The sequence below is a fragment of the Stenella coeruleoalba genome, assembly GCF_951394435.1.
Source record: "Stenella coeruleoalba genome assembly, chromosome: 1".
NCBI lineage: Eukaryota > Metazoa > Chordata > Mammalia > Artiodactyla > Delphinidae > Stenella > Stenella coeruleoalba.
Window position 1 is genome coordinate 28,147,205 of NC_137169.1, and position 23,376 is coordinate 28,170,580.

Genomic DNA, 23,376 nt, shown 5'->3' on the forward strand with positions numbered 1-23,376 from the left:
AACCCAAAAGCCTGTTTTGCGTGCTCACCACACCTGTCTCTATAGCACCTGAATCCTTTGGCAGCGCCCCTTACTGCCAGCTTGTCCCTTAACTTCCAGCAGACAGCTCCCACCTGGTTTTCCTCGCATCTCTCTGACGGCTGTTTCTTAGTTTCCTTTGCTGGCCCTTCTTTCCTTGCCTCCCCCTTAAATGTTGACGTTCTCCAGAGCTCTCTCCTCAACCCTCTTGACACTCTCCCAGTGCGACTCATCCATCCTCATGGCCTTAAAGCCTGCCTGTATGTAGTGACTCCCTATCTCAGGCCTTCCCTTCCACCTCAAGTTCCAGCCTATATGTGCTACTACCTGTCCCTATGTAACCCATAAGATACGCCAAATTCAACAGTCAGAACTGAACTCATTATCTTTTCTTTGAAACTGGATCCCTAATCTCAGTTAATGGCATTCACCATCTATCTAGGCATCCAAGCAAAAATCCTCATACTTGATGGCTCACTCACCTTCATTCCCCAAAGGTCACCGAGTCCTACTGATTTACCTCTGAATTTCTTTTAATTTCCTCTTCTCTTCTGCCATTTCCACCACCACTACCTCAATTCAGGTGTTATCACCTTTTTTACTAGACTAGTCCAAAAGCGTCCTGATTGGTCTCCCAGCCTTTGGTCTCTCCCTACTGTTTTTTTTTTGGCCGAGCCGTGCAGCCTGTGGGATCTTAGTTCCCCTCTGTGTGCCATGCGGGATCTTAGTTCCCAAGACCAGGGATTGAACCTGCACTCCCTGCAGTGGAAGCGCGGTGTCTTAACAAATGGACTGCAAGGGATGTCCTGATCTCTCCCTATTTTAGTCTAGCCTCCACACTACCTATCTCCCTAAGGAAAAAAAAAAATCTAATATCCTTGCTTCAAAAACAAAACAAAACAAAAAATTCACACATATAAAACCAACTAACTTGAGTCCTCCTATCCGAAGTATTAACACTAAACTGCTTGGCTTGCTTATGACTGTTCTCAGTCTACAGAGCCAGCCTTATTGTCCCCCATATCCTAGGGCCCGGTAAATGCTCTGAACCCAAGGACTTCTTCCAGAGGAAACTCCGTACTTTCATACCACAGGACCATTGCTCATGCTGTTCCCCTATTCTGAATTTCCTCCTAGTCCTTCTATGCTTCATCAGGGCAAGTTTTACTTCTGGAAAATCTTTGGACTACCTCAACCCTCCTGGAAGAATTAATCGCCCTTGCCTGTGTCTCCATGATTGTGTTACCTGAAAACTGGGTTCTCTACGTGGTGTTGAGCCAAAAGACACAGCCAAGTCAAGAACGAGGAGAAGGAAGACTTTTATCACTTGTGGCAAGTAAGGAGAACACCGGGATCTTTCTCAAAGCAGTGTCTCCGCGAGCAGCAAAACTGCGGAAGCTTTAAGCTCAGGGTACGTGCATATTCGTGAAGGGGCTTGAGCAGAGGAGAATTCAGCACAGAATTGGGACAAAAGTCAACAGAGTCCAAGCTTTAGCTGAGGGTCATGAGGGTCAGAAAAGGTCGATATCATCATTCCTTAGGTTCCAGTTGATCTGGTTGTCAAGTACTTCAGGCTACCTTTACCACTGAAACAGAACTGGGAGTCTTTACAACTGATTTACTATTTTTGCTATTGTTACTTCTCTTGCCTGAAAAGAGTCATTTGTTCCTGCATTCCTTTTTGTTTTGTTTTGGCCACACCATGCGGCTCGTGGGACCTCAGTTCCCCGACCAGGGATTGAACCCAGGCCAAGGCAGTGAAAGCCTGGAATCCTAACCACTAAGCCACCAGGGAACTCCCTGTTCCTGACTTCTTTTTTTCCCCTTAAGATCATTCATTACCGAGACCTGTTCAAGGGCAAGTACTGTGGCCAGGCTTAGATCACAAAAGGGCTTAGGCCAAAAATGGCTTTGCTTAGGTCAAGAAAGCCATGCCTGGTTCTCTTTCTCTGAGGACCCCCTACACTATCTGCTCACAATAGCACTTATTCTGTCAAATCCACCCTGTACTGATGCTATATGTTAACTTGATTACCTCCCCTACTAGACTATGGTCTTCAAACATCATAGGCCTCTTCTGACCTTGCACCCTGCTGCAGTGTCTAGTACAGAGCCCATTACCTGTACTAGAAGAGTACATTTCTTCTTCATTAAAAAAATGAACACTGGGCTTCCCTGGTGGCGCAGTGGTTGAGAGTCCACCTGCCGATGCAGGAGACACGGGTTCGTGCCCCGGTCCGGGAAGATCCCACATGCTGCGGAGCGGCTGGGCCCGTGAGCCATGGCCGCTGAGCCTGCGCGTCCGGAGCCTGTGCTCCGCAACAGGAGAGGCCACAACAGTGAGAGCCCGTGTACCGCAAAAAAAAAAAATGAACACCATGAGTGGTTCCTGGTCAGAGAGCCCACCCTTCTCTACCTACCCACACTATTTCTCAGCTCAGTCAAGAAGTCCAGGGGACCCCCTGGTCTTTCCTTTTCTCCCCCCATTCATTGCCCAGCTACCTCTGCTCCGTGTACGGCTGAATCTTTTGCACAATGATGTCGGAATCCAGCACCCCCAGGAGGACCCCAATCTGGCGGATGAACATCCCCTTCAGCCTCTCAGTTAGCTGACTGACGTTGACATCCAAGATGATCTCCACCAGGTTGTTTTTCCTGGGATCTGGAAAGCATGTGGATCAGTCATGGCTTTAGAAGTAGGAGAGTTAACATAGACCTGCCACTGTGCATGTGCTTTGGCCCAGGAGAGAATGTGGTGAGAGCATTCAGAAATGCAACTGCCCTCCTTCAAAATGGAAAGGCACAATAGTGAATTCTCCATTGCTTTGTCCTGGTCCCCAGCAATCTGGGGCTGGCTTGGAGAGCTTCAGAAGCACTCCTGGTCTCTACACCAACCTGGCAATTACCACACATGTGCTGGGGACCAGGCCGAAGTGATGGGGTTTAGTGAAGGAAGTGGGGAACAGAGAAACACTTGAAGGTTTGTTTTAGAAGTCTCTGCCCAGTTGGCTTTGCTGAACTCTCCAGGCCAAGCGGCAGGTAGCTAGCGATCTCTCCTGATCCAACCTGATTTTCAGTAACTTGCTGTACTTTGTTTACAACAATGGGAGGGAAATTTTCCATCGCAACAATCTTATGGGAATGCATCTGCCCTACAGTGTTGAAAACCATAAACACAAAGGAAATACAGGCAGCCAAGAAACAAGGATTTCCTTAAAACAACATCACAGCCGGACGATGTTTTTACAACTCTAGAACTCTAAGACCACTGTGCTTTACACTTTTGATTATGTCCTAAAGACTATTCTACACTTGCCAAGTTAAGAGTGACTATTCAGAATACCTATTCACATACTTGGATGCACCACTTGCCTGTCCTGATGTCTAATTTATATAATTAGTAGACTATCTGTGATCTGATTTTAAACACAGAAGAGACTTTATAGTGTCTTGGCTGTTGTCCTTCAGAGGTAGGACAAGGACTGGAAGACCTGCCAAGATCCCTTCCTGTCTAAGACATCTGTACATTAGCTTGGCCTAGATAATAAAGAGTAGGTTTAAAGTTAATACCTTCTCATCAGTTGTTCAGGAATTTATAAAGCTCTACCCCACCCTGTACTCACTGCCTCCCTATTACCAAATTAGCCTTGATACAAAACAAAAACATGGTTCTATTTAAGAAAGAAATTTTATTTCTGCAAATCTTAAAAATGTAAAGGATGCCAGTTACTTTACCTTCCCTGGGGGTTGTCAGATAAAGCCTGAGGCTCAACTTACAAAAATAAATCATTTTCTGCAGATGGGTGCTGATAAGACACCACGACTCAAGTTATTCCTGTGCTCAGATTCCCAAAGCACCCTGGGCCCTCTCTCAGTCACACACAGAGGAGAAAGTGCTGGAGTAGGGGCCCAAAGGCCTGGCTCTGACACAACTGCTGTGTGAAGCTGAGCAAGCCCTGCCCTCTCTGAGTTTCTGTTTCTCCATCTGAGCTAAGTAGGGGGAGGTCCATATTTCTGCGTGGGTAGGAGAGGTCTTGTTGGAACAGAAAGTCTCTAAGGAGTTCTTAGCTTGGGGGTTCTAGATTTTTTTAAAGCTGGATATGCCATCTGGCTCTGTCCATGCTGGGGGAAGGGTCTCAAGATCGAGGCCCTGCTAGGCTGATCCAGCAATTCCACCCCGACTCCTCAGTAAGTGAACTCACCAGGTTTCACCTCCACAGTGGTCCGGTCTGTGTCACTCTCACCCTTCGCATCAGTCACTTTCAGGTGAAATGCGTAGGTTCCCTCAACCAGGTTGGAAAGAAAGAGGACAGGGCGGTGGTCAGAGTGATTTAACACCTCCTGTGGGGTTGAACGACATGGCTATACGGCAGAACAAAACCACACTCCTTCCGTGGAGTCAGCTGTTGTGTCTGCCATAACGAAGTCCCCTCTGGGCTAGACGGCTTTGACTCGGGGCAGTTCCTGCTCTGTGATGGCACTACAGCCCACAGCAACCAGGATCAGGGAAAAGAATCACATTCTGTTCCACACTAGCTTGAGGGGTGACCCTAAGCAAGTCATCTGACCTCCCTGGATTTCAGAGCACAATCCAGGTTTGACATAAGAGACGGCTTGGTTAAAACAGGTACTGGAGTGTTTAGCCCAGTCTCCTCTCCTCACCGCACCACCATGACCTGTGTAGCTCTCCAGCTGCTGGCACACTCACCCCTGCAGCTGGGCTCCCCTCGTCTCGAGTCCAGAGGTAGCTGACTATTCCCTTGTCATCTGAGGACTTGGAGCCGTCCAGCTCTGCCGTGTCTGTGGGCAAGGTAATTACCACATTCCCAGTTATCTTGGCTATAGGTGGTTTGTTCATTTCTAAACAAAGAGAAACCATGGAAAAAAATGTAACATTCAGAAAAAGAAGAAATGCTTCTCGTGATGCTTATAAGGAAATTAAACTTCAAAATTATCTTAAATGGAGAACTGTTTTAAGTGCTTATCCATGCCCATGCCAACAACTAACAGTGTAGAGCTAACGCCACCAGTGCCACAGGTCCTGAGGCTCCATTCCCACCCAGAGAAATGTTCCCCTGACACCAGTACAGTAGAGGGGACAAGTATAGTTTCCTCTTGCATTCTCATAGCAGCCTCCCGCAAAGGAATCCATTTCTCTGCTTGGGGATATATGATGATTGGAAACGAAGGCCTAAAGTGGATTAAAGCCCTGAAGTTCAGGTTTCATCAGCTGATACCACAAATTATCTTCAAAATATGGCTGAAAATGTTATTCTCTGAACATCTTTCTTGACTTCTTCCTTAGCACTTTAATAGAGAAAAAGAAGAGAGACACTTTTCTTATTCTGGGCCCCACCTGCAGCTTTGTTTACTCAGTGTGTGCTCTCTACTCACTGAGTTCAGTATACTGTGTTTGGGGATCCCCTGCATATCTGATAGTTTTTCCTACCATCAGCTTATAGACCTCTCCTAAGACCATCACTGATCACTGTGCCTGCAAACCAGAGCAAGGCCAATCCACTTTTGCTCAAGTTGGCCTCAGCGTGCAGGCTCCTAGGATGAGCATGGGAAGCTCCAGTGCAGGGCAGTCATTCTAAGGTCTGACAGCAGGTGTCACTGTAGCTAGCAGGAGAGTCATAGAAACCCCAGCAGCAGAGGCAAAATAAAAATGCAGGGCTTCCCTGGTGGCGCAGTGGTTAAGAATCCGCCTACCAATGCAGGGGACGTGGGTTCGAGCCCTGGTCCGAGAAGATCTCACATGCCACAGAGCAACTAAACCCGTGCGCCACAACTACTGAGCCTGTGCTCTAGAGCCTGTGACCCAAAACTACTGAGCCCGAGTGCCACAACTACTGAAGCCCGCGTGCCAAGAGCCTGTGCTCCGCAGCAAGAGAAGCCACAGCAGTGAGAAGCCCACGCACTGCAACGAAGAGTAGCCCCCGCTGGCCACAACTAGAGAAAGCCCGCAGGCAGCAATGAAGACCCATGGCAGCCAAAAATAAATTAATTTATTTATTTTTAAAAAAATACAAAGGAAAAAAACCTTAATTCTCTCCCTATTCAACTGAGAAGGAAGGGAGGGAAAGCAAGAAGTTAAAATTCACCTTAAAAGTCGCTCACTCAAAGGCTGTTGTAGAAAAGCAACTAAGAGCTACCCTAACCTCTAACTTCCTTCCCTACTTTGTCTCTAATCAGTTTCTGCAACCAAACAAGAGATGATGCATTCTTCAGTTATCTGGCCCAGAGGCTGCTGCACCAACCCAAGGCAGTGAGGTACCTTCTTTGACAATGACATTCACAGAGCTCTGGCTTTGCAGGTTCCTCTCATCCTTGACGGTCAAGGTGAACACGTAGGTTCCCACTTGCAGCCCAGTCACAGTGGCGACACTGCTGTTAGCATTCTCAAGCTGTACCCCGTCAGGTCCCCTGGACAAAGAGAGAAACCAGAGGGTGGAATTGTACCTGTCTACTGCTCTCCTGTCCCCGCAGGAGCAGACAATTATTGCCTCAGCTAAGACATGAACTACTGTTTCTCACACCTTGAGAGGGCATGTTTAAAAATATTCCATTTGGACAGAGTGTCATTTGGCCCCAAAATACATGCTACCTGCTGATCAGAAAATTCCATTCACCAGCTTTCAAACACATCTAGCCTTATCCTTTGTAAGAGCTTCTAGAACATTCAAACTCTTTGCGGCTCCAATAAAAGGAAGAAAGTGCTCTGAGCAGGTCTCTGATCAAAAGAATGATTTAAGAGTGATGTTTCTGAAAAGCATTTCTGGCCCAGTGGTTGGTTCAGTTCTTGCCAGAAAAGAAGCAAAATGCATTTCTTAGTCACATGCCAAACTCCCTCTTGCTGAAAAGTCAGGGAAAGGAAATGGGCCAAGGCTATAGAGGAACTCTCAGGGAAAAACCATCCTCTTCTTAGCAGTTCTACAGGCAAAACTCCCTCCAGCTCCTGGACAGGGGCCAGAGGAACCAGGATGCCCTGTATCTTTCCTTCTCCCCTGTGGCCTCACACTGCAGGTGAACGAGCTCTGAGCCAGCATGTAGGCACAACACTGCACATATACCAGACAGCCCTTCTGTTCAAGGGTCAAAATGCCTCAGAGCTTTCCTTAACACTGCAGGACAACCAGAGAAACCTGTAGACTCCCAGGTTTTGCTCTGTTTTGTTTTGCTGTTTAAATGTATAACCCTGACCCTAGCAGCCCCCCTTGAAACAGATTCTCCTCCAAGAAGCTATGCTAAGGATTATTTCTGCTGTAAACACTAATAAAACTCAACTAAAAGGTTTATCTGCTGCATCTTCAATAAACAGTTATAATTAAAACATGCTGGGTTGAGGAAAATTAGGTTCTCCAAAAGATAGAAACGAAAGCTAAGGAAAATCATTTCTAGAATCCAATTCACTAATCGTAAGTCAAGTGCTTTTACAAGTCAAATTACAGCCCCTGCCCACCCATCTCTAACATCCTAGTCAAAAACAAAAGCAAAAACAAAAAACCCAGTCTGTCCTATGGTTGCTACCTTTGGAAATTGGGAATGCTTTTAACTCTTCCTTGGGATTGCTTCCTGTGGGATCCTGCATATAATCTGAGTTCCATTTATTATGGTTTAAAGGAGCTGAAAGAAACTGTGAGAACCAGGAATGGTTTGATTAGGTAATTCCAATTTAATTAGTATTATTTTGGTTATTGCCTTTGGCCTCTGGCTAACATAAATGGTATATGGTATCTACAAGGAAACAATAACAGAGTAATGCTTTCATTTTGGAGATGAATTTTCAATTCCCCTTAAGAGCTGCTCTGTCCCATCCCCCCTGACAGCCTTACCCAGTTAATTTTGAGCAACAGTATTTTTCTGCTCCATTACCCCTTCCATCCTGCCTCTCAAGTGTAATTAAACTATGCATTTCAGCAAATGGATTGTACCTGTAAAAGCACCAGAACCACAAAGTACTACCTGGGGACAGCTAATGGTAAGCATTCTTTTTTTCCTTCTTACAAAAATTATATTTTTCTTAGAGTTGAAGTTTGGGATTGCAAACATTTCTTTCTCAGTAATCCCCCTTGGATAAGCTAATAAGAGAAAGTAAACTCTTAAAAGCAAATAAAACCTTGCTCTTCAAAGGTCTGGAGCCCTTGTATACATAAGGATTTTGTGTCAATACTCACTGTGTTTTTTCCCAGAGATATGAGGTAATTTTCTGATCATCTGAGCTTTTGCTGCCATCCAGGGTTGTGCTATCCATGGGAAGAGTCAGCTCTTTATCTGGACCTGCATCTGCCTGTGGAGGCTTGTTGTTTTCTAGAAGACAAGAGACTTGGGAGCTCAAAAGCAGGCAGTCCAGCTGGGAAAGGAGAGGAACCAATTGGGACATATGTTCTGGAAGCCTCAAGGACTCTGCCTCTCCACTCATAGAACTGTCAGATACTGTGTGAGGTAAGGGTATGGTCAGGGAGTTCGCATGAAGAATATGAGACTGAAACGTATAAAACAACTCTGAAAGAACATGGATTGAAGTATAATGCTATAGGAGTTCAAATGAGAGGGTCTGAAAGATAAGGTAGGGCTTTCTTGAGGAAGTGGGCTTTAAGGTGGCCCTTAAAGGACATGGTGGGAGGAGTTCCCTGGTGGTCTAGTGGTTAGGATTCGGCGCTTTCACTGCTGTGGCTCAGGTTCAATCCCTGGTCGGGGAAGTGAGATCCTGCAAGCCCCAGCCAAAAAAAAAATAGGACATGGTAAGATTTGGGCTGGCAGAGACTCTATCTGCTAGCTCCCCTTGAAGGCACAATAACTCGCCAAGAGCAAGGGCACAAGCGAGGTTGTGAAATACTCCTTCTCTCTAGCTATGAAGAAAGCACTAGGGGAATGGACAAGAGCAGCTGCCAGGGGCTTGGTGGATTGGTAACTCCCACTTCCACCCACATGGAGCTCAGAACCCAAGCCCTCTTCTCCCCGCAAGGGTCAAGGGACCAGCCAACAGAAGAGCCTGCACCACAAGGTTAGAACTTACCAGGCTGCACAATAACAGTCACTTGAGCGGTGGCCTGCTGTCCTATTGTGTCAGTCACTGTGAGTTGGTAAGTATAATCTCCTTCTTGCATGGCAGAGAGCTGCAGGGTCGGTGTTCTAACACCCTGGATATATAAATACAGACAAGTGGACTCCGGAATCACATCATACAAGAAGTCCTACTCTGGTCTAAATGATTTACCCAGTTTTCTAAACCTAGGTTGGTAGTGGGCCATTACCTCCCAATTCAACATAATTACTGAATGCTCAATCAGACACTGTGGGACATCTTGTTAAAAGTTTCACCCTTCAAGGAAATAACCCTCTGACACAGCAACAGTTTCAAATAAAGTCAGAGCTCTCACAAGGTAGACGAGTACAGGAAAATGTGCAGAGATAATCAAGATCCATTTCTATGACCCAAGCAGAAAGAAAACCATTAACATATAGTAAAATAACACAATTTACAAAACGATGTTCTTCCTACTGAAGCTACACAGCGTGACCCTAACAAAGCTGCCTCGATAAACATGGCAGCAACGACTCAAGATGCTTTGTAATGCTGTGTGTGCCCTTACAGGTCTGTACAGATTCTGCAGCAGTGGAGAAACCTAACCTAACACCTTGCAGACATTTTATTTGGCCTTAGGGTTCTTAAAAGTTGGAAAATTTCACATAGAAGTCTAGGTTTCTGTCTTGTCTTGAAAAGCTGGAGGACCTAGCAACACTAGGACGATACTCCAGCGTGGCAACAACCAGCCTGACTGGAGGGCTGCTGACCCCTTTGGTCAGGGCTTACGCCCTCTGGTTTGCCACAGTCCCCATCCAGTTTTCTTCACTTACTTACGTTACCTACCTGGTGACAGATCTAGTCTCTTCTTAAATATCTCCAGAGAGAAGATGCTCACCATCTAGTCAGGCAATCTCCTCCAATTTGTAATAGAGCTCACTAAGATCTGCACCCTTCAGCAGAAACTAACACAGTTTAAAGCAACTACACTCCGATAAAAATTATGGAAATATCTTGCTGCAAGTAGAAAAAGGCCTATGGCCCATTAACCAACTGAAAACTCAGAGAAAACCTCTGTTTGCCTCTGCCAGCCGTAAATCCTAAACACAGAATTGAGAGTTGAGAGCCGTCTTGAGCTTTAACTACTGTTTCCAAATGTTGCTGCTGCATAAATTTGTCATTATGTCATCCAGCCAGCTCCGAGCATGTCACCCGCCGGTGGCCGGAGACCATGGGGGGCTCGATACAAGGTGTTTCTAACATAGCAAGGGTTTGTGGGTTTTGTTTGTTAGTTTTGTTTATTTGAGAAAAACGGAAAGGAAAATGCTGCAGCATCTAAAGCATCCAGATTGGACAACCTGCCTGAATTCTGATCAGTGCTTCATTGTTAGCGTGTTGCACGATTGTAATTTTTATGTCAAAAGAAGCCAAAACTTGCAATGCTATTTTTAGCAGACAAAAAAATAAAAGAACTAAATGTAAAAATATTTTTGACTTGAACATTTGGATGGCACTGGGTGCAAGAAGACCATTCATCCTTTGGACAGAATGTTTGGGAAAAAAGAGACTTTTGAAAAGGAGACGGTTGCTGTAAAGAGTCCATGGAGGGGTTATGTAGTACTGTAACTCACGACTGTTAAAAATAAATCAATAAATTGTCCTCTGCTGTATTAAAAAAAAAATGTGCACCCTTGTAGCTTCTAAAGAATTTTACTCCCTGAAATTATCCTAGAGCAGCTACCAGTCTTTTCCTCTAATACTAAACATTTAAGATAAAGTTTTTGCTAATGTGTTAACTAAAGGCCCCTTAATCTTTCTAGATTTTTAAAAAAATTCAAATGTTCTATTCACTAATCTGACTTTGGTTATTAAGATGGAGAAATATAAGCCTTGGATGGGTGACCCAGTCCAGCAGCTCTAATTCCCTGGGCGAGAAAAGACAGAAACTATTCCCTCCTACCTGCATCTCCATCACTTTCCCTTTGCTGTTTGGGCTGAGTGACCACTCATAGCTGGTGATGCCGTGATCATCAGTGCTCTGATTCCCAAAGAGGGTGATGGAGTTTTGGGGCAGGGTGATCACTTGGTTGGGGCCTGCATTGGCCACAGGGGGGTAATCCACAGCCTTGTTCACTGTCAGGCTTGCAGTGGTAGAGTTGGTAGCTCCATCAGAGTCTACTACAGTCAAGCTATCAGGAAAGAGAGAGGAATGCAATCAGGGATGGTCTTAAAGAAAGAGGAATAAACATGGAAGAACTGAAAATCAAGGCTAAAAAATACCAATGTGGCAGGATTACCAATCGGTAACCAATTCTAACGCATTCTTTTTGGAAAGTTAGACTAATACGAGAAGCTAACACCGACTGAGGGTTTACTGTGTGCCAGGCACTGTTCTAAGCACTTTGTATCTCATTCAATCCTCACAACAGCTCTATAAAGTACTATCCCCATTTTACTCCTTATACATATGAGGCGACCGAGGCAAAAAGAGGTAAAGTAACTTGCCCAAGCTTGAAAGCTTGAAAACAGTGGAGTCAGGATCTAAATCTAGATAGTGTATCTCCAGCACCATTTCACTCTGCTGCCTGCAAGTGTCTGTGGCTGGTACCTTTATAAGCATTGTCTGATCTGGCCCTCACAACAATCATATAGAATAGGTATCATCAACCTCACTATTATAGAAGCCTTAGAGAGGTAAGAAACCTGCCCAGAGCTAAATAGTGAGCCAACATGCAAGCCCAGTTCTCTGACTCCAAAGCCCAGAACCAAGTCTTAAGAAGCAATAATCCCTGGCCACTATTCCTATGGGGTTCAAAGACGCTACACTAAATAAAGCAAGCTCTGACTGCAGCAGGCTCTCCTCCCATCATCCTGTTTTGGCTGTGTACACAGCACAAGAATGGACTTCCTGGGCAGACAGCCTCTAGGATGGACCAGGGGGGCTAGCTCCAGTAAGATAGAAGCCTGAGATGGAAATGAATTCTCCTACGCAAGCGTCCCACAGTTTGTGCCAGTGTGAAAGAGAATTTGCAAGAGAAAAAAAAAATGTTCATTTGTAAGAGCAGGCTTCTACCTAAATGATGCCTTCCAGCTGAACAGCCTAAAGCTTCTCTTGCCACCTCAAAATGTGAGCATAAGCAAGCAAGGAGGTTTGGGCTGCTTCCATTTTGCTGACAGAAAGAGGAAAAGCATATAAAAGACATGTCGTTTGTTTAAATCTCACAACCAGCCGCAGAAAGAGCCAGACATCTGTGGGGTTTTTAACCCACAATCTCACTTTTTACCTATGATCTTAAGGGGACTTCTGATATTACAGCTTTTAGAAAAAGAACACAAAAACATCAGACACACAGACATGTGCGAATCAGCAAACATCTGAAAAAGAAAAATCCACAGAAGTTTTCCTCTCTTTCCAGTTTCTCTGTTTTCAGTTTTTTTTTTTTTTAAACATGTCTTATTTGTCTCCTATTTCAGAACAAAAGCAAGTTATAGACAGATGGGAAAATGGCAGCTGCCCATTACGCTGATTTTCACCTCAGACAGTCCCTGGCTTGCACACAAAAGTTCTGGAACCAAACAGCAGCTGACCACAGGGCTGGGGAAAGAGGCCACTGCTGTGTAAAAGCGGGGGAGAGGAAAAGGTAAGTGCAATCAAACAGATTGGACCTTAATGCTAATCAAACCCAATCCCATCATTTCATGGACTGAGGCTTAGAAAAAAAGAACTGCACCCAATATCCCATTCACCCAAAACACTCTAGGTTAACATTGTGGTTAAAAGCTCAGACTCTGGAATCAGACAACCTGTGTGACCTTGGGCAAGTTACTTAACCTCTCTGTGACAATATTTCCTAATCTGTAAAATAAGAGCCATTATAATACCAGGTACAAGGGTTAAATGAGCTACTGCGTGCAAAGAGCTCAGAACAGTACTTAACACAGAAAATGTTCAAGAAGCAGTAGCTATTATTGTTACTATTTCAAAAAGGATGAACATCGCCCAGGCTAAATTCCATAAATGTTAAAATTCCTATATTAGAAATCCAAGGCGAAAACCAACTCACATTTCCATTTTAACTCAGTGAGAAGGCTCCTACCTTGTTGTAATAGCAGCTACCCTTCATTCACTTGAAGTCTTGAGTCAGTGAGAGTCAGAACTTGTATATTTATTTGTATGGTAGGTGCTGTGCTAGGACATTCCTTGCTGCGTCTCTGGTAGTGTCTAAAACATGGTTAATCTCAGATCCAGTGGGGAAAACAGATACCCATGAACAAGCCGTTGCACCATGGCAGGCACCACATAGAGGCACTGAGTGCAACAGGGAAAATGGAGGGACATACCCTCTCCTCTCTGGAGGGGTCTCAGAGAGCCTCACAGAAAACTGAGGAGGTTCTTAAAGATAGGCGGAGTCCCAACAGATTGAGAAGGGCATTCAAGGAAGCATAAACAAAATACATATAGGCCAAGTCAAGGAGCAGAGTGGAATGAGTCCTGACTTGGGGATTAGAAAATCTGCATTTCAGCTCTAGCTGTGTGACCTCAGAGAAGTTAGTAAATACACCAAGCCTCATTTTTCTCAGATGTAAAATGAGGATGGTATAGTGTACATATGGTGTTTGCGTGACACTCACGTACGAGTGCTTCGTAGCCTACAGTGAATAATGCAAGTATAAGGAGGATTACTCTAGGGTCAGCCTCACACTCATTAATCACAGTCTAGTATATCAACACTAGTTCCTAAAAGAACTATCTTTGAATCAAATTCTCTGAAAAGCCCCAACAGAGAAAGATGCTACAAATCATATTCAAATAAACCACTAAGTCAAAAGTAAAGATTTTGATATATCCTAAGTTGAGGAAGCATTTCCCAAAGGGGAGAGATGAGAGTAGATTCCTTCTAGATTTTTCTTGAGAAAAGACAAAGGAAGATGGGCCCTTTCACTTAATGACAGAAATTCTAAAAAAAGGTTTGGATATATGCCAAATAAGGCTCTGAGAAGGATTAGCTGTGTGGATCCTGATCTATTATGCAAGAACCTTTGCCCTAAAAAGTTATCACTATTGTGACCACAGTTACAACATGGCTCAAAGAACCAGTGGAACCAAAGGCTATATTATCAGCCAACTCTACAGGGAATTTGATATCTGTCAGAGTGACTCCTATAAGAATGTAAAACCCATAAGGGGAAAAAAATGGCCTATGGTAAACTTGAAGGATCCAAATTTACCTGAAAGTGTAGTTCCCAGGGACGAGCTTACTTAGTTTTAATATGGCCGTATCTTCAGAAATCTTCTCTTCTCTCAGAGGTCCCTTAAGTTCTTCCCAATGGTACTGGACGATCTTATCATCATCCGTGCTTTCTTGACCATAAAGAAATATCAGTTACAGCATGAGAGCACTGGGTCTTAGCACTTATCCAGTTTATACAAACCAGGGCAACTACCCAGAGATTTGAGGCTAGGAAAACTTCATGAAATTACAGACTGTCTCCCCAGAGTGTTTCTTCCCTAGGATTATTGGGTCATTCTGCCTCTCTATGAATATTCCACTGCGTAGTTTTCCAAGGACTCCAACACAGGCAACCTCTGGTTAAAACGCTACTGTATTAAGTATATGTATAAAAAAAGGAGAATCAAAAGGTCTTAAACACATGAAAAGATATTCAACCTCACTTAAAAAAGAAATGCAAATTTAAATTACACTTGAGATAGCATTTTTTAACCTCTCAAATTGGTAAACACCAAAGTTTCACAACACATTATGTGGGTAAAAAGTGTGGGGAAAGAGGCCCCCTCATAAGTCATGGTGGAAGCATAAATTGATACAACCTCTATAAGGAGCAATTTGGGAAAATTTATCTTTGTCCCTGCAATTCCTCTTCTAAGAATTTAATCCTTCAGATCTACTTGCACTTGTGTTGTGTATCTGTAGGACATTTAATATTTGTGTTAAATGTCATGCTTACAAGATTATTCACGATAATGTTATTTGTAATAGCAAGTCAAAAATAATCTAAATGGTCATCAATAGAGATTGAAAACAAGTACATATTCATACAATGAAATCATATATTCATATCATGGAAGGTTATGTAATCATTAAAGGAAAAAAAGAATGAAGAAGTATTGCATGTATTAATTCAGAAAAATTCTCCAACATATAGAAACAAGCACTGTATGTAACAGTGCACATAATGTGTTGTCATAAGGACTGTATATGTATTTTCTTAAATACGCATCAAATATCTCTGGAAAGATACATAAGATAATACCATTGGTTGCCTGGAGGAAAACTGGATAGTTGGGAGACCGGGAGGGTAGTGATTCTTTTCACTGTGTACCTTTACATATTATTCAACTTTGATCTAATCAAAAATATAAAATAAAATGGTACTAAGTGAACCCTTTCTGCCATTCTCACAAGTGTTTCTTCCTATTCTGCCTCTTCCTCTTGGCCTGCTACTCTTCTGTCCTCCTCTTCTGGCCAGAATCACCTACATGAAAGGTTTAACCCGCTAGAGATCCCTCTGCTAAAGCAGCCTCTGCCACAAGCCCCTGTTGTGCCAAGACACTCAGGGGTGACAGGGCCTTAACGGGCCTCCAGAGAGACCAAGCCAATGCTGGAGAGCGACAGGCCCGAAACCTCTTGCACACACAGAGCCAAGGCCCAAAAATCGTCTCATGTCACCCATCAGGTGACACTCCTCTGAAGGGTGACATGTTAACAATGGGCCCAGGCAGGGGTGTGTGCTCCATTCTGTGAGTCTCTCCAGGAGAAGGCTAACGAGAATCTTGCTAGGCAGTGATAGCTGAGTGAGAGCTCTTTGTCAAGACCCTCAGTTACTTATCTTGTCATGATAGGAAGGAGCTTTGTTTCCATAGCTAAGGATGGCAACTCCAGGCAAGCGAATTTGAAAACCAGCAAGTTTCAACTAAAATAATGCTAAACACATGAACAATCCTACTTTCTTACCATCTCAGAGCAGAACTATTACTGCAGACAGGCCACACGGGGATTTTTTTTTTTTTTTTTTTTTTTTTTTTTTTGCGGTACGCAGGCCTCTCACTGCTGTGGCCTCTCCCGTTGCGGAGCACAGGCTCCGGACGCGCAGGCTCAGTGGCCATAGTTCATGGGCCTAGCCGCTCCGCGGCATGTGGGATCTTCCCAGACCGGGGCACGAACCCGTGTCCCCTGCATCAGCAGGTGGACACTCAACCACTGCGCCACCAGGGAAGCCCCACATGGAGATTTTAAACAGGGCCTGTCTGGTTTTTACTTCCTAATGAATTGCTTCAGATGGTTGGTCTTCCCCTAACACGGCCAAGAGGACTGGCCTAAACAGTATGCAGACATAGTTGGCCCCAAACCTTCTACCAGTACACAGTGAAGGCTCTTCTGAAACATCATGCCTAGACAAGTACTCACGGCTGCCATCAATGACTGTAGAAGTGGTTGGCAGAGAGATCTCCTGGAACTGTGGTGACACAATGGCAACAGGAGGCTGATTCTTACGGGGCTCTGCAAGAACATGACCCACAAGAAATTGGAAGAGGGTCTTTATAAATTATAGGAGAAGCAGGCCATATCTGGGTGGAGCATAAGTCATTTTCCATTACATAAGTGAGAGCTGAGCATCACCAAATGGTAAAGTCACAGATCAGGCTGCCATTCTAACCTAAGACACCTGGGAGTGTTAAAGCCTCTTCTAAACCTGACGACTGCTAAGGCCATGCCCTGCGCATTCTTTCAATTTCTTTCAATGCTCATGTCCTATCTACTACATCAGAAGTACTACAGCAGCAACTTCTTGCTTTCAAGCAAGCTGAGTAGAGGTGGACAACAAACAAGCTTTGTGAACTAGGAATTGCCCAATACGTAAATATATTACAAAAAAAGAATGAGAATTTAAAACCCCTAACATCAAATCTCCATCTCCTTGGGAATCCTGCAGAAGGAGCAGTGGAGACATGGCCAGGGCTGGGTAACATACCTGGTTTCACTGTCACATTCACATAGCCTTCCCCGTGGGCATTTTGACTATCTACAATCACTTTGAATTCATACAGGCCTGGAGTGAGCTGTAGAAGTGAGAGAAGATCTTTTAGACAACCACAAACAGCAGCATAATATTTAAAATAACACATATATCTGAATTTTCCAACGTTGTTTCTTGAATTCTCCTCTTCTTGCACCATTTCCAAAATGGAGAAAGTAAACTAGCTGAAGATATGAAACAATGAATTATAAACTAAAAAACCATAGCCTTTCATGTGAATCTTATTACTAGCTGACTCGGAACAACAGAAGGGATTTCAACATCTCTGTACTCCCATTTTCTTTTCAGAAGAACATTAAGGGCCCAACCATCCTACTTCACAGTTATGAAATTAAAACAATCATCTCTGCAAAGAAAAACATTTTGTAAAAAACACCAAATAGCTCTCAAATATCTGAATATTTCCCCCTCCTGATTTCCACTAACTGTATGAACATTAAAAAAAATCACCCACAATCCCATTGTCCTAACACCCCAACTAATCACATTTTTCTTATTTCCCTCTCATCTTTTACCACATCCAAAAAAAGAGCTATAAACAGTACATCTGTCCAACAAACATGTATTGAGAATCAATTATATGTGGTCATTGTCCTAGGCCTGGGGTTTGGAGAGGAATTAGATAAGGTCCCTACCCTTGAGGAGCTCATATTTCAGTGGTATTCAGGGCCTAGCTAAAATCACGATATATCAAACTTTTTATTATTCTTTCTTCCATTCATTTAGCATGAACACTTTTCCCATTAGAACAGTCTCTTAAATAGTCATTTTAATGGCTGCAGAATAGTACATGAATAAATGTGCCATAATTCACATAAGCATTTCACATTGTTGGATATTTGGGTTGTTTCCAAAATTTTACTATTATAACTAATGCTGTGGTGAACACCTTTCAGGTAAAATGTTTTTTTTCTTTCTTTTGAATTATCTTCTTTGGGTAAACACTAATTGAATGCATGGAGCATTTTTGACCACTTCCTTCTTCTTGTAATGCTCTCCTTCCTTGGCTTTCACTTCTAGGCCTACTCCTCATTTTCTTCCATTTCCTCTTTCTTCCATACGTTTAATGACAGTGTTCCCCAGCATTCCAATTGCAATCCATTTATTACTTCACTCTACACCCTCTCTGGATGTTTTCATCTATTCATGGCTTCAGTTGTCAACTATTTGACGCCGGTGTACAAATTTATCTCTCCAGCCCGGACTTGCATCCTGATCTCTAGCCCCTTACCCCCAACTACTTATTGATCCCTCCACTCAAATGTTTCACAGGTACCTCAAACTCACTCTGTCCCAACATGAATTAATCATCTGAAAACCTCTTCCAAACCTGCTCCTCTATCTATGTTCCTCATTTCAGTGAAGATCACCACAAATATACCAACATCCAATGAAGTGTCTAAGCCAAAAGGCTAAAATTATCCTGGACTTCTCTTCCTCAACACCTCCACCCAACTAATTGATCACCAAGTTGACCTCCATAATATTTCTCAAATCCACCCACTTCTCTCCATTCACACTGTCATCACCTTAGTTTTTAACCATTCATCATAGCACAGTTGTTAAGAGCATGGGCTTAGAGATGGAAAGTTCCAGTTCAAATCTACCATTTAATAGCTTTGTGCACTTTGGCCAAACCACTTTGTTTTTCTAATTTTTATTTTCGTCATTTGTAAAACAAATACTAATATTTACATCTTGGGGTTGTTAGGAAGATTAAATGAAATAACTGCATAAAATAATTCGCACTGTTTCTGGCACATGGTAAGAGCTCAATAGGTGGTTTTTAAGTTTTATTTTATTTATTTAGTTTTTTTTTCACTCAGACTATTATCATCTCACACCTACATTTTTCAATAGATTCCTCCCTGGTCTCCCTAGTTTGAGTCGTATCTCCTCCAACCTGCAGTCAGGGTGATCCTTCTAAACTGAAAATCTGAACATGTCATTCTCCTGCTTAAAACCTTTCAAAGGCACCATATTCCCTCTAGATAAGAGCCCAAGGCCTCACTCTGGCACACAAGGCTCTGTGCCATCTGGCACCTGCATCTCTCCAACTTACTTGTGCCACTGTTCCTCTCATACCATGGGGTCCAGTCAGGATGAACCACGTAAAATTCCCTTTTTCCCACATTTCTCTCTATTATTTGGCCCAGTGGACATATTGCTTCCTCTGCTTGGGGTATTACCACTCCACCCTTTACCCAGTAAGCCAGTCACCTTTCATGACCCAACTAGGCCAACTCTAAAAAATCTACTCTAACTCCCCAGGGCTTCAATACCCCATGCACTGACCTAGTGGACTCCTGTTATAATTACCTGCTTCTGGTCAGTAGCACCTACTAGACTCTATTTTCCTTAAATGTTAATATTATGATTAATTCACTAGTAAATCCCCAATACCTGCCACATAACTAGTGTACAATGAACAGTTGTTGAAAGAAAGAGAGGAAAGAAAGGAAGGAAGGATGGAAGGAAGGAAGGACGGCAGGGAGGGAGGAAGGAAGAAAGAAAGAAAGAAGGAAGGAAGGAAAAAGCAATTGCTTGGCCAAAGAATATGAACATTTTTATGGCTCTTAATAACTACACTGAATCCCAAAAAAAGACTGAGCCAATTTACACAGTCATGTGGCCACAAATAACCTAGCTTATCTCCCAAATTCTAAAATCCTTATGTTACCCTTAAAAGCTGTTTAGTGTGTATTTTCAGCTATCACCACTATGCTTATACAATATTCTCACCATAAATGAAAATTTGAGAATCATACACTAACAAATACTGGATGTCAGCCAGCCAGACTTTTGGAGGATTCGCTTCTGAAAGACTGTTCCTAAGTTAAGTGTGGACAGAAAATTCTATATTATACATGTTAGAAAATGGTCAGTACCTCTACCCCATCCCTGCAAATGACAGGAAGCAAATTCACCTTGGATAGTTTGAGGATCTGGGAATGTTTCCCTTCCATTTCTCCACTGTAGTCTTTAGGATGAGTAATCAGCTGCCAGTCGTAGGTGTAGGTTTCTCCTATAGAAGGGCAGTTACAAAAATCATGAAAACACACACCTACACACAAAGAGGGCAACCACATAGCCTGTGAATAACAAAATTTTTCTCAATCTTGACAAGACCTTAGTTTTCAAGATTTTACCCCAAAGCCAAAGGGAAACCAAACATTCTGTTGAAAGAAAAGGTGGATTCTGCTGACTCAACTATACTTAGGGCTTCTTCCAACTCTCTCCCAGCAATGCTCATTCCTGCCCCATACCCACGCTGCTTTGGGCCAATCCTCCCCTAAAATACCAGGTTGCTCATGGTATGGCATCCCAGTGAAAATACATGCCCTACAAACCACTATGGATGAACTCACTGGGAATAAAGGCCATTTTCTTGCAAAACTTCTTTTGCAACAAAGAACAGCAATGACTTCTAAATAACATGGTTCAAAAATACCTTTTTAAAGAGTGCTAACAATACTCGTCTCACTGAGGTCATCACACCCTGGTGAGTTAAAAGAGCTACTTCATTCCTGCTGAGCTAATAAATAACACACTGCAGAAGGTGGTAGGGGATGGCCCATTTAAAACAGGCCCCACTGAAATTAATTAAGATCAAATGAAGCATTAAATGGTCCTCATTTGTAGCTCAGACTGTATCACTGGGTAGCGTGAGGATAGAATCCTGTTATCTAAATGGAATCCCTCCCCAGTTAAAGTTGTCTTAAATATTTTTTGGAACAAGATGCATTTATGGCTAGGAATGGGTGGGATTCAGTAGGAAGGTTTCATTTAATTTACTACCCAAAAAGGGAAAAATAAAAGCGGAAAAAAAAGAAGTCTCAAATGCTTACAGAGAATGGTCACCTTTTTCTTACTTCATGAGTTCAAAAGTTAACACACAGAACTTAATTCCAAACAGTCTTAAGACTAGATTTTACTTTATAAGCCTGAGATACAAGATCTATTACTCTTCCTTCCTCCAGAGAATACTAGCTTTGTTTTGGCCAGTTGTCAGCCCCAGGCAGCTTTCATAAATGTATCTGTAGAAGTTAGGTTACGTGAGGAGCAGGAAAGAAGAAGTAGAAGTAGGACTGGTGCTAAGACATGACATTTCTTCAACTGTAGTTAGAAATTTTTTTTCCCCACACAGAAAACAGACTCACACTAGCTTGGGAATTGACAATTTTGTAACATCTAAGGCTAGCAACACAAATTTCAACAAATGACAATACTCTTGGAACAGAAAAGCTCAGGGGATGAATTATGCCTTACAGACAGGAATTTGCCTAACGGTAGGAACAACTGAGTACAGGTCTGTTAGACAGAATGCTGGTTTTAATGATTTAGGGCAGTGGTTTTCAAATCATGCCTCTGAACCCTAGAGGGATCCTGAGAGGTGCTGCAGGGGCTGCCATAGGAGATGAGAGGAATGAAGAACAGGCAGAGCTGGTCCTGCCTCATCATCCCCAACCTTTGAAAGTTTGAAACCATCCATCTCATGTATCTGATTAAGACTGAAGAAACTGGGGAGTGGAGAGTTGAAAGAATCTGTTTTTGAACTGATGTATTTTGGAATACTGATATACAAGGTGATATCAACTCACAGAAATGTATATGCAAATAGGGGTTAGAAAAGAAAATACAGTAGTGCCAGGATATCTTTCACAGAAGAGTGGAAGCAACTGCAGCTCAAAGCAGTTCTTTCTTTACCTGCATCTTCAAAGGCCACCAAATCCATTCACCTTAACTTATCACCAGAGGAGGAAAGGAATATGTTTCTCTATAGGAAGGTGGAATGAACTGATAAGGAAAACTCAATGTGAGGGCAGAAATAAAGAACAGAGAGGGGGGGCTTCCCTGGTGGCGCAGTGGTTAAGAATCTGCCTGCCAATGCAAGGGACACGGGTTCGAGCCCTGGTCTGGGAGGATCCCACATGCTGCGGAGCAGCTGGGACCGTGAGCCATAACTACTGAGCCTGCATGTCTAGAGCCTGTGCTCCGCAACAAGAGAGGCCGCAATAGTGAGAGGCCCGCGCACCGCGATGAAGAGTGGCCCCCGCTTGCCACAACTAGAGAAAGCCCTTGCACAGAAACGAAGACCCAACACAGCAAAAATAAATTAATTAATAAACTCCTACCCCCAACATCTCCTTTAAAAAAAAAAAAAAAAAAGAACAGAGAGGGCATTTAGGTTCTGGAAAAGTACTTTTTGCATAAATACACTATTTGGTACTAGGCCCGGAAAGTAGGGATATTGTATTGGAAACGTGTACCTAAAATGCAAGGACCCCCATCCTGAATACAGTAAGGCATTTTGCTTAACTAGCCTTACAATGAGCTACTTGACTAACCTTATAATGAGAGTTAACACAAAGCCAATGCAATCATTTTCCATCAACATATGCTTCACTTCATGTCACAGATAATCTTAAGAGAATACGTGTTTATAAGTCAAACTTCGGTATATTAACATGTACTTCAAAGGTTAAAAGGATGCGCATATTACAAAAGTTTTCTTAAGTAATAAATTAATCATTCCCTAATTTATATATTTCATAAATTTGAATATTGTATATTACATTGGGCTTATCTTTTTTTTTACATGACAAATCTATATTAGTAGTAGTCTTGAATAACTTCTCTACAAGTTCTATATCTGCTACTTACTAGTTGTTTGGCCAAAATAAACAGGTTAACCTGAGTCCCAGTTTTAAATGGGCATAATAAAATCTACATTTAATGAGCATCAGCTATGTGCTAGGCACTGAGGTATATAGGTACGTTATACCATTTCATTTTGCTCTTAAAGTAACCTTATGAAGTAGGAATTATTATCCTCATTTTACTGAGAAAGAAATGGAAACTTAGAGAAGTTAAATAATTTGCTTAAAATCATTCAGCTAATGACTGGCTGAGCTCAGATTTGAACCCAGCCTTGACATCAAAGCCCATGATCTCAAACATTATATTGCCTCTCACATCACATAAATATTTGTGCATGTTCAAGCTATATCTTATTCTCATAGGACTTTTACAGACAGTAAATGTATGTAGATTCCATTATGAATTAAAACATTAACCAAATATAAGTGGATGTTTTACCTGCACCTGGCTCTTGGAGAACATATGCATTTAACTGAACTTCATTCTTAGGCAAGGTAATCTGGACACTGTTTCCAGCAGATACCACCAGTTCCTTTATAACTGGAAGTGAAGAAAATACACAAGAGATAAGAAATTAGATCCAGACTATCTCATTTCTCTCCTTCCTTTTA

General features: G+C 42.8%; 1 protein-coding gene across 2 annotated transcripts in view; it reads right to left on the reverse strand.

The window, feature by feature from the left end:
• Positions 1 to 23,376, reverse strand: part of KIAA0319L (KIAA0319 like) — a 107,169-nt gene that overhangs the window by 15,020 nt on the left and 68,773 nt on the right. For both annotated transcript variants that reach the window (XM_079946571.1, XM_079946570.1), the window contains exons 5-16: positions 23,204 to 23,305; positions 20,032 to 20,129; positions 17,039 to 17,126; positions 16,474 to 16,566; positions 14,276 to 14,408; positions 11,007 to 11,235; positions 9,038 to 9,161; positions 8,196 to 8,328; positions 6,296 to 6,444; positions 4,727 to 4,878; positions 4,221 to 4,359; positions 2,521 to 2,680 (exon numbers count right to left, since the gene is read on the reverse strand). In XM_079946571.1, coding sequence (XP_079802697.1) covers positions 2,521 to 2,680; positions 4,221 to 4,359; positions 4,727 to 4,878; positions 6,296 to 6,444; positions 8,196 to 8,328; positions 9,038 to 9,161; positions 11,007 to 11,235; positions 14,276 to 14,408; positions 16,474 to 16,566; positions 17,039 to 17,126; positions 20,032 to 20,129; positions 23,204 to 23,305 — 1,600 coding nt within the window. The remainder of the gene's footprint in view (positions 1 to 2,520; positions 2,681 to 4,220; positions 4,360 to 4,726; positions 4,879 to 6,295; positions 6,445 to 8,195; positions 8,329 to 9,037; positions 9,162 to 11,006; positions 11,236 to 14,275; positions 14,409 to 16,473; positions 16,567 to 17,038; positions 17,127 to 20,031; positions 20,130 to 23,203; positions 23,306 to 23,376) is intronic.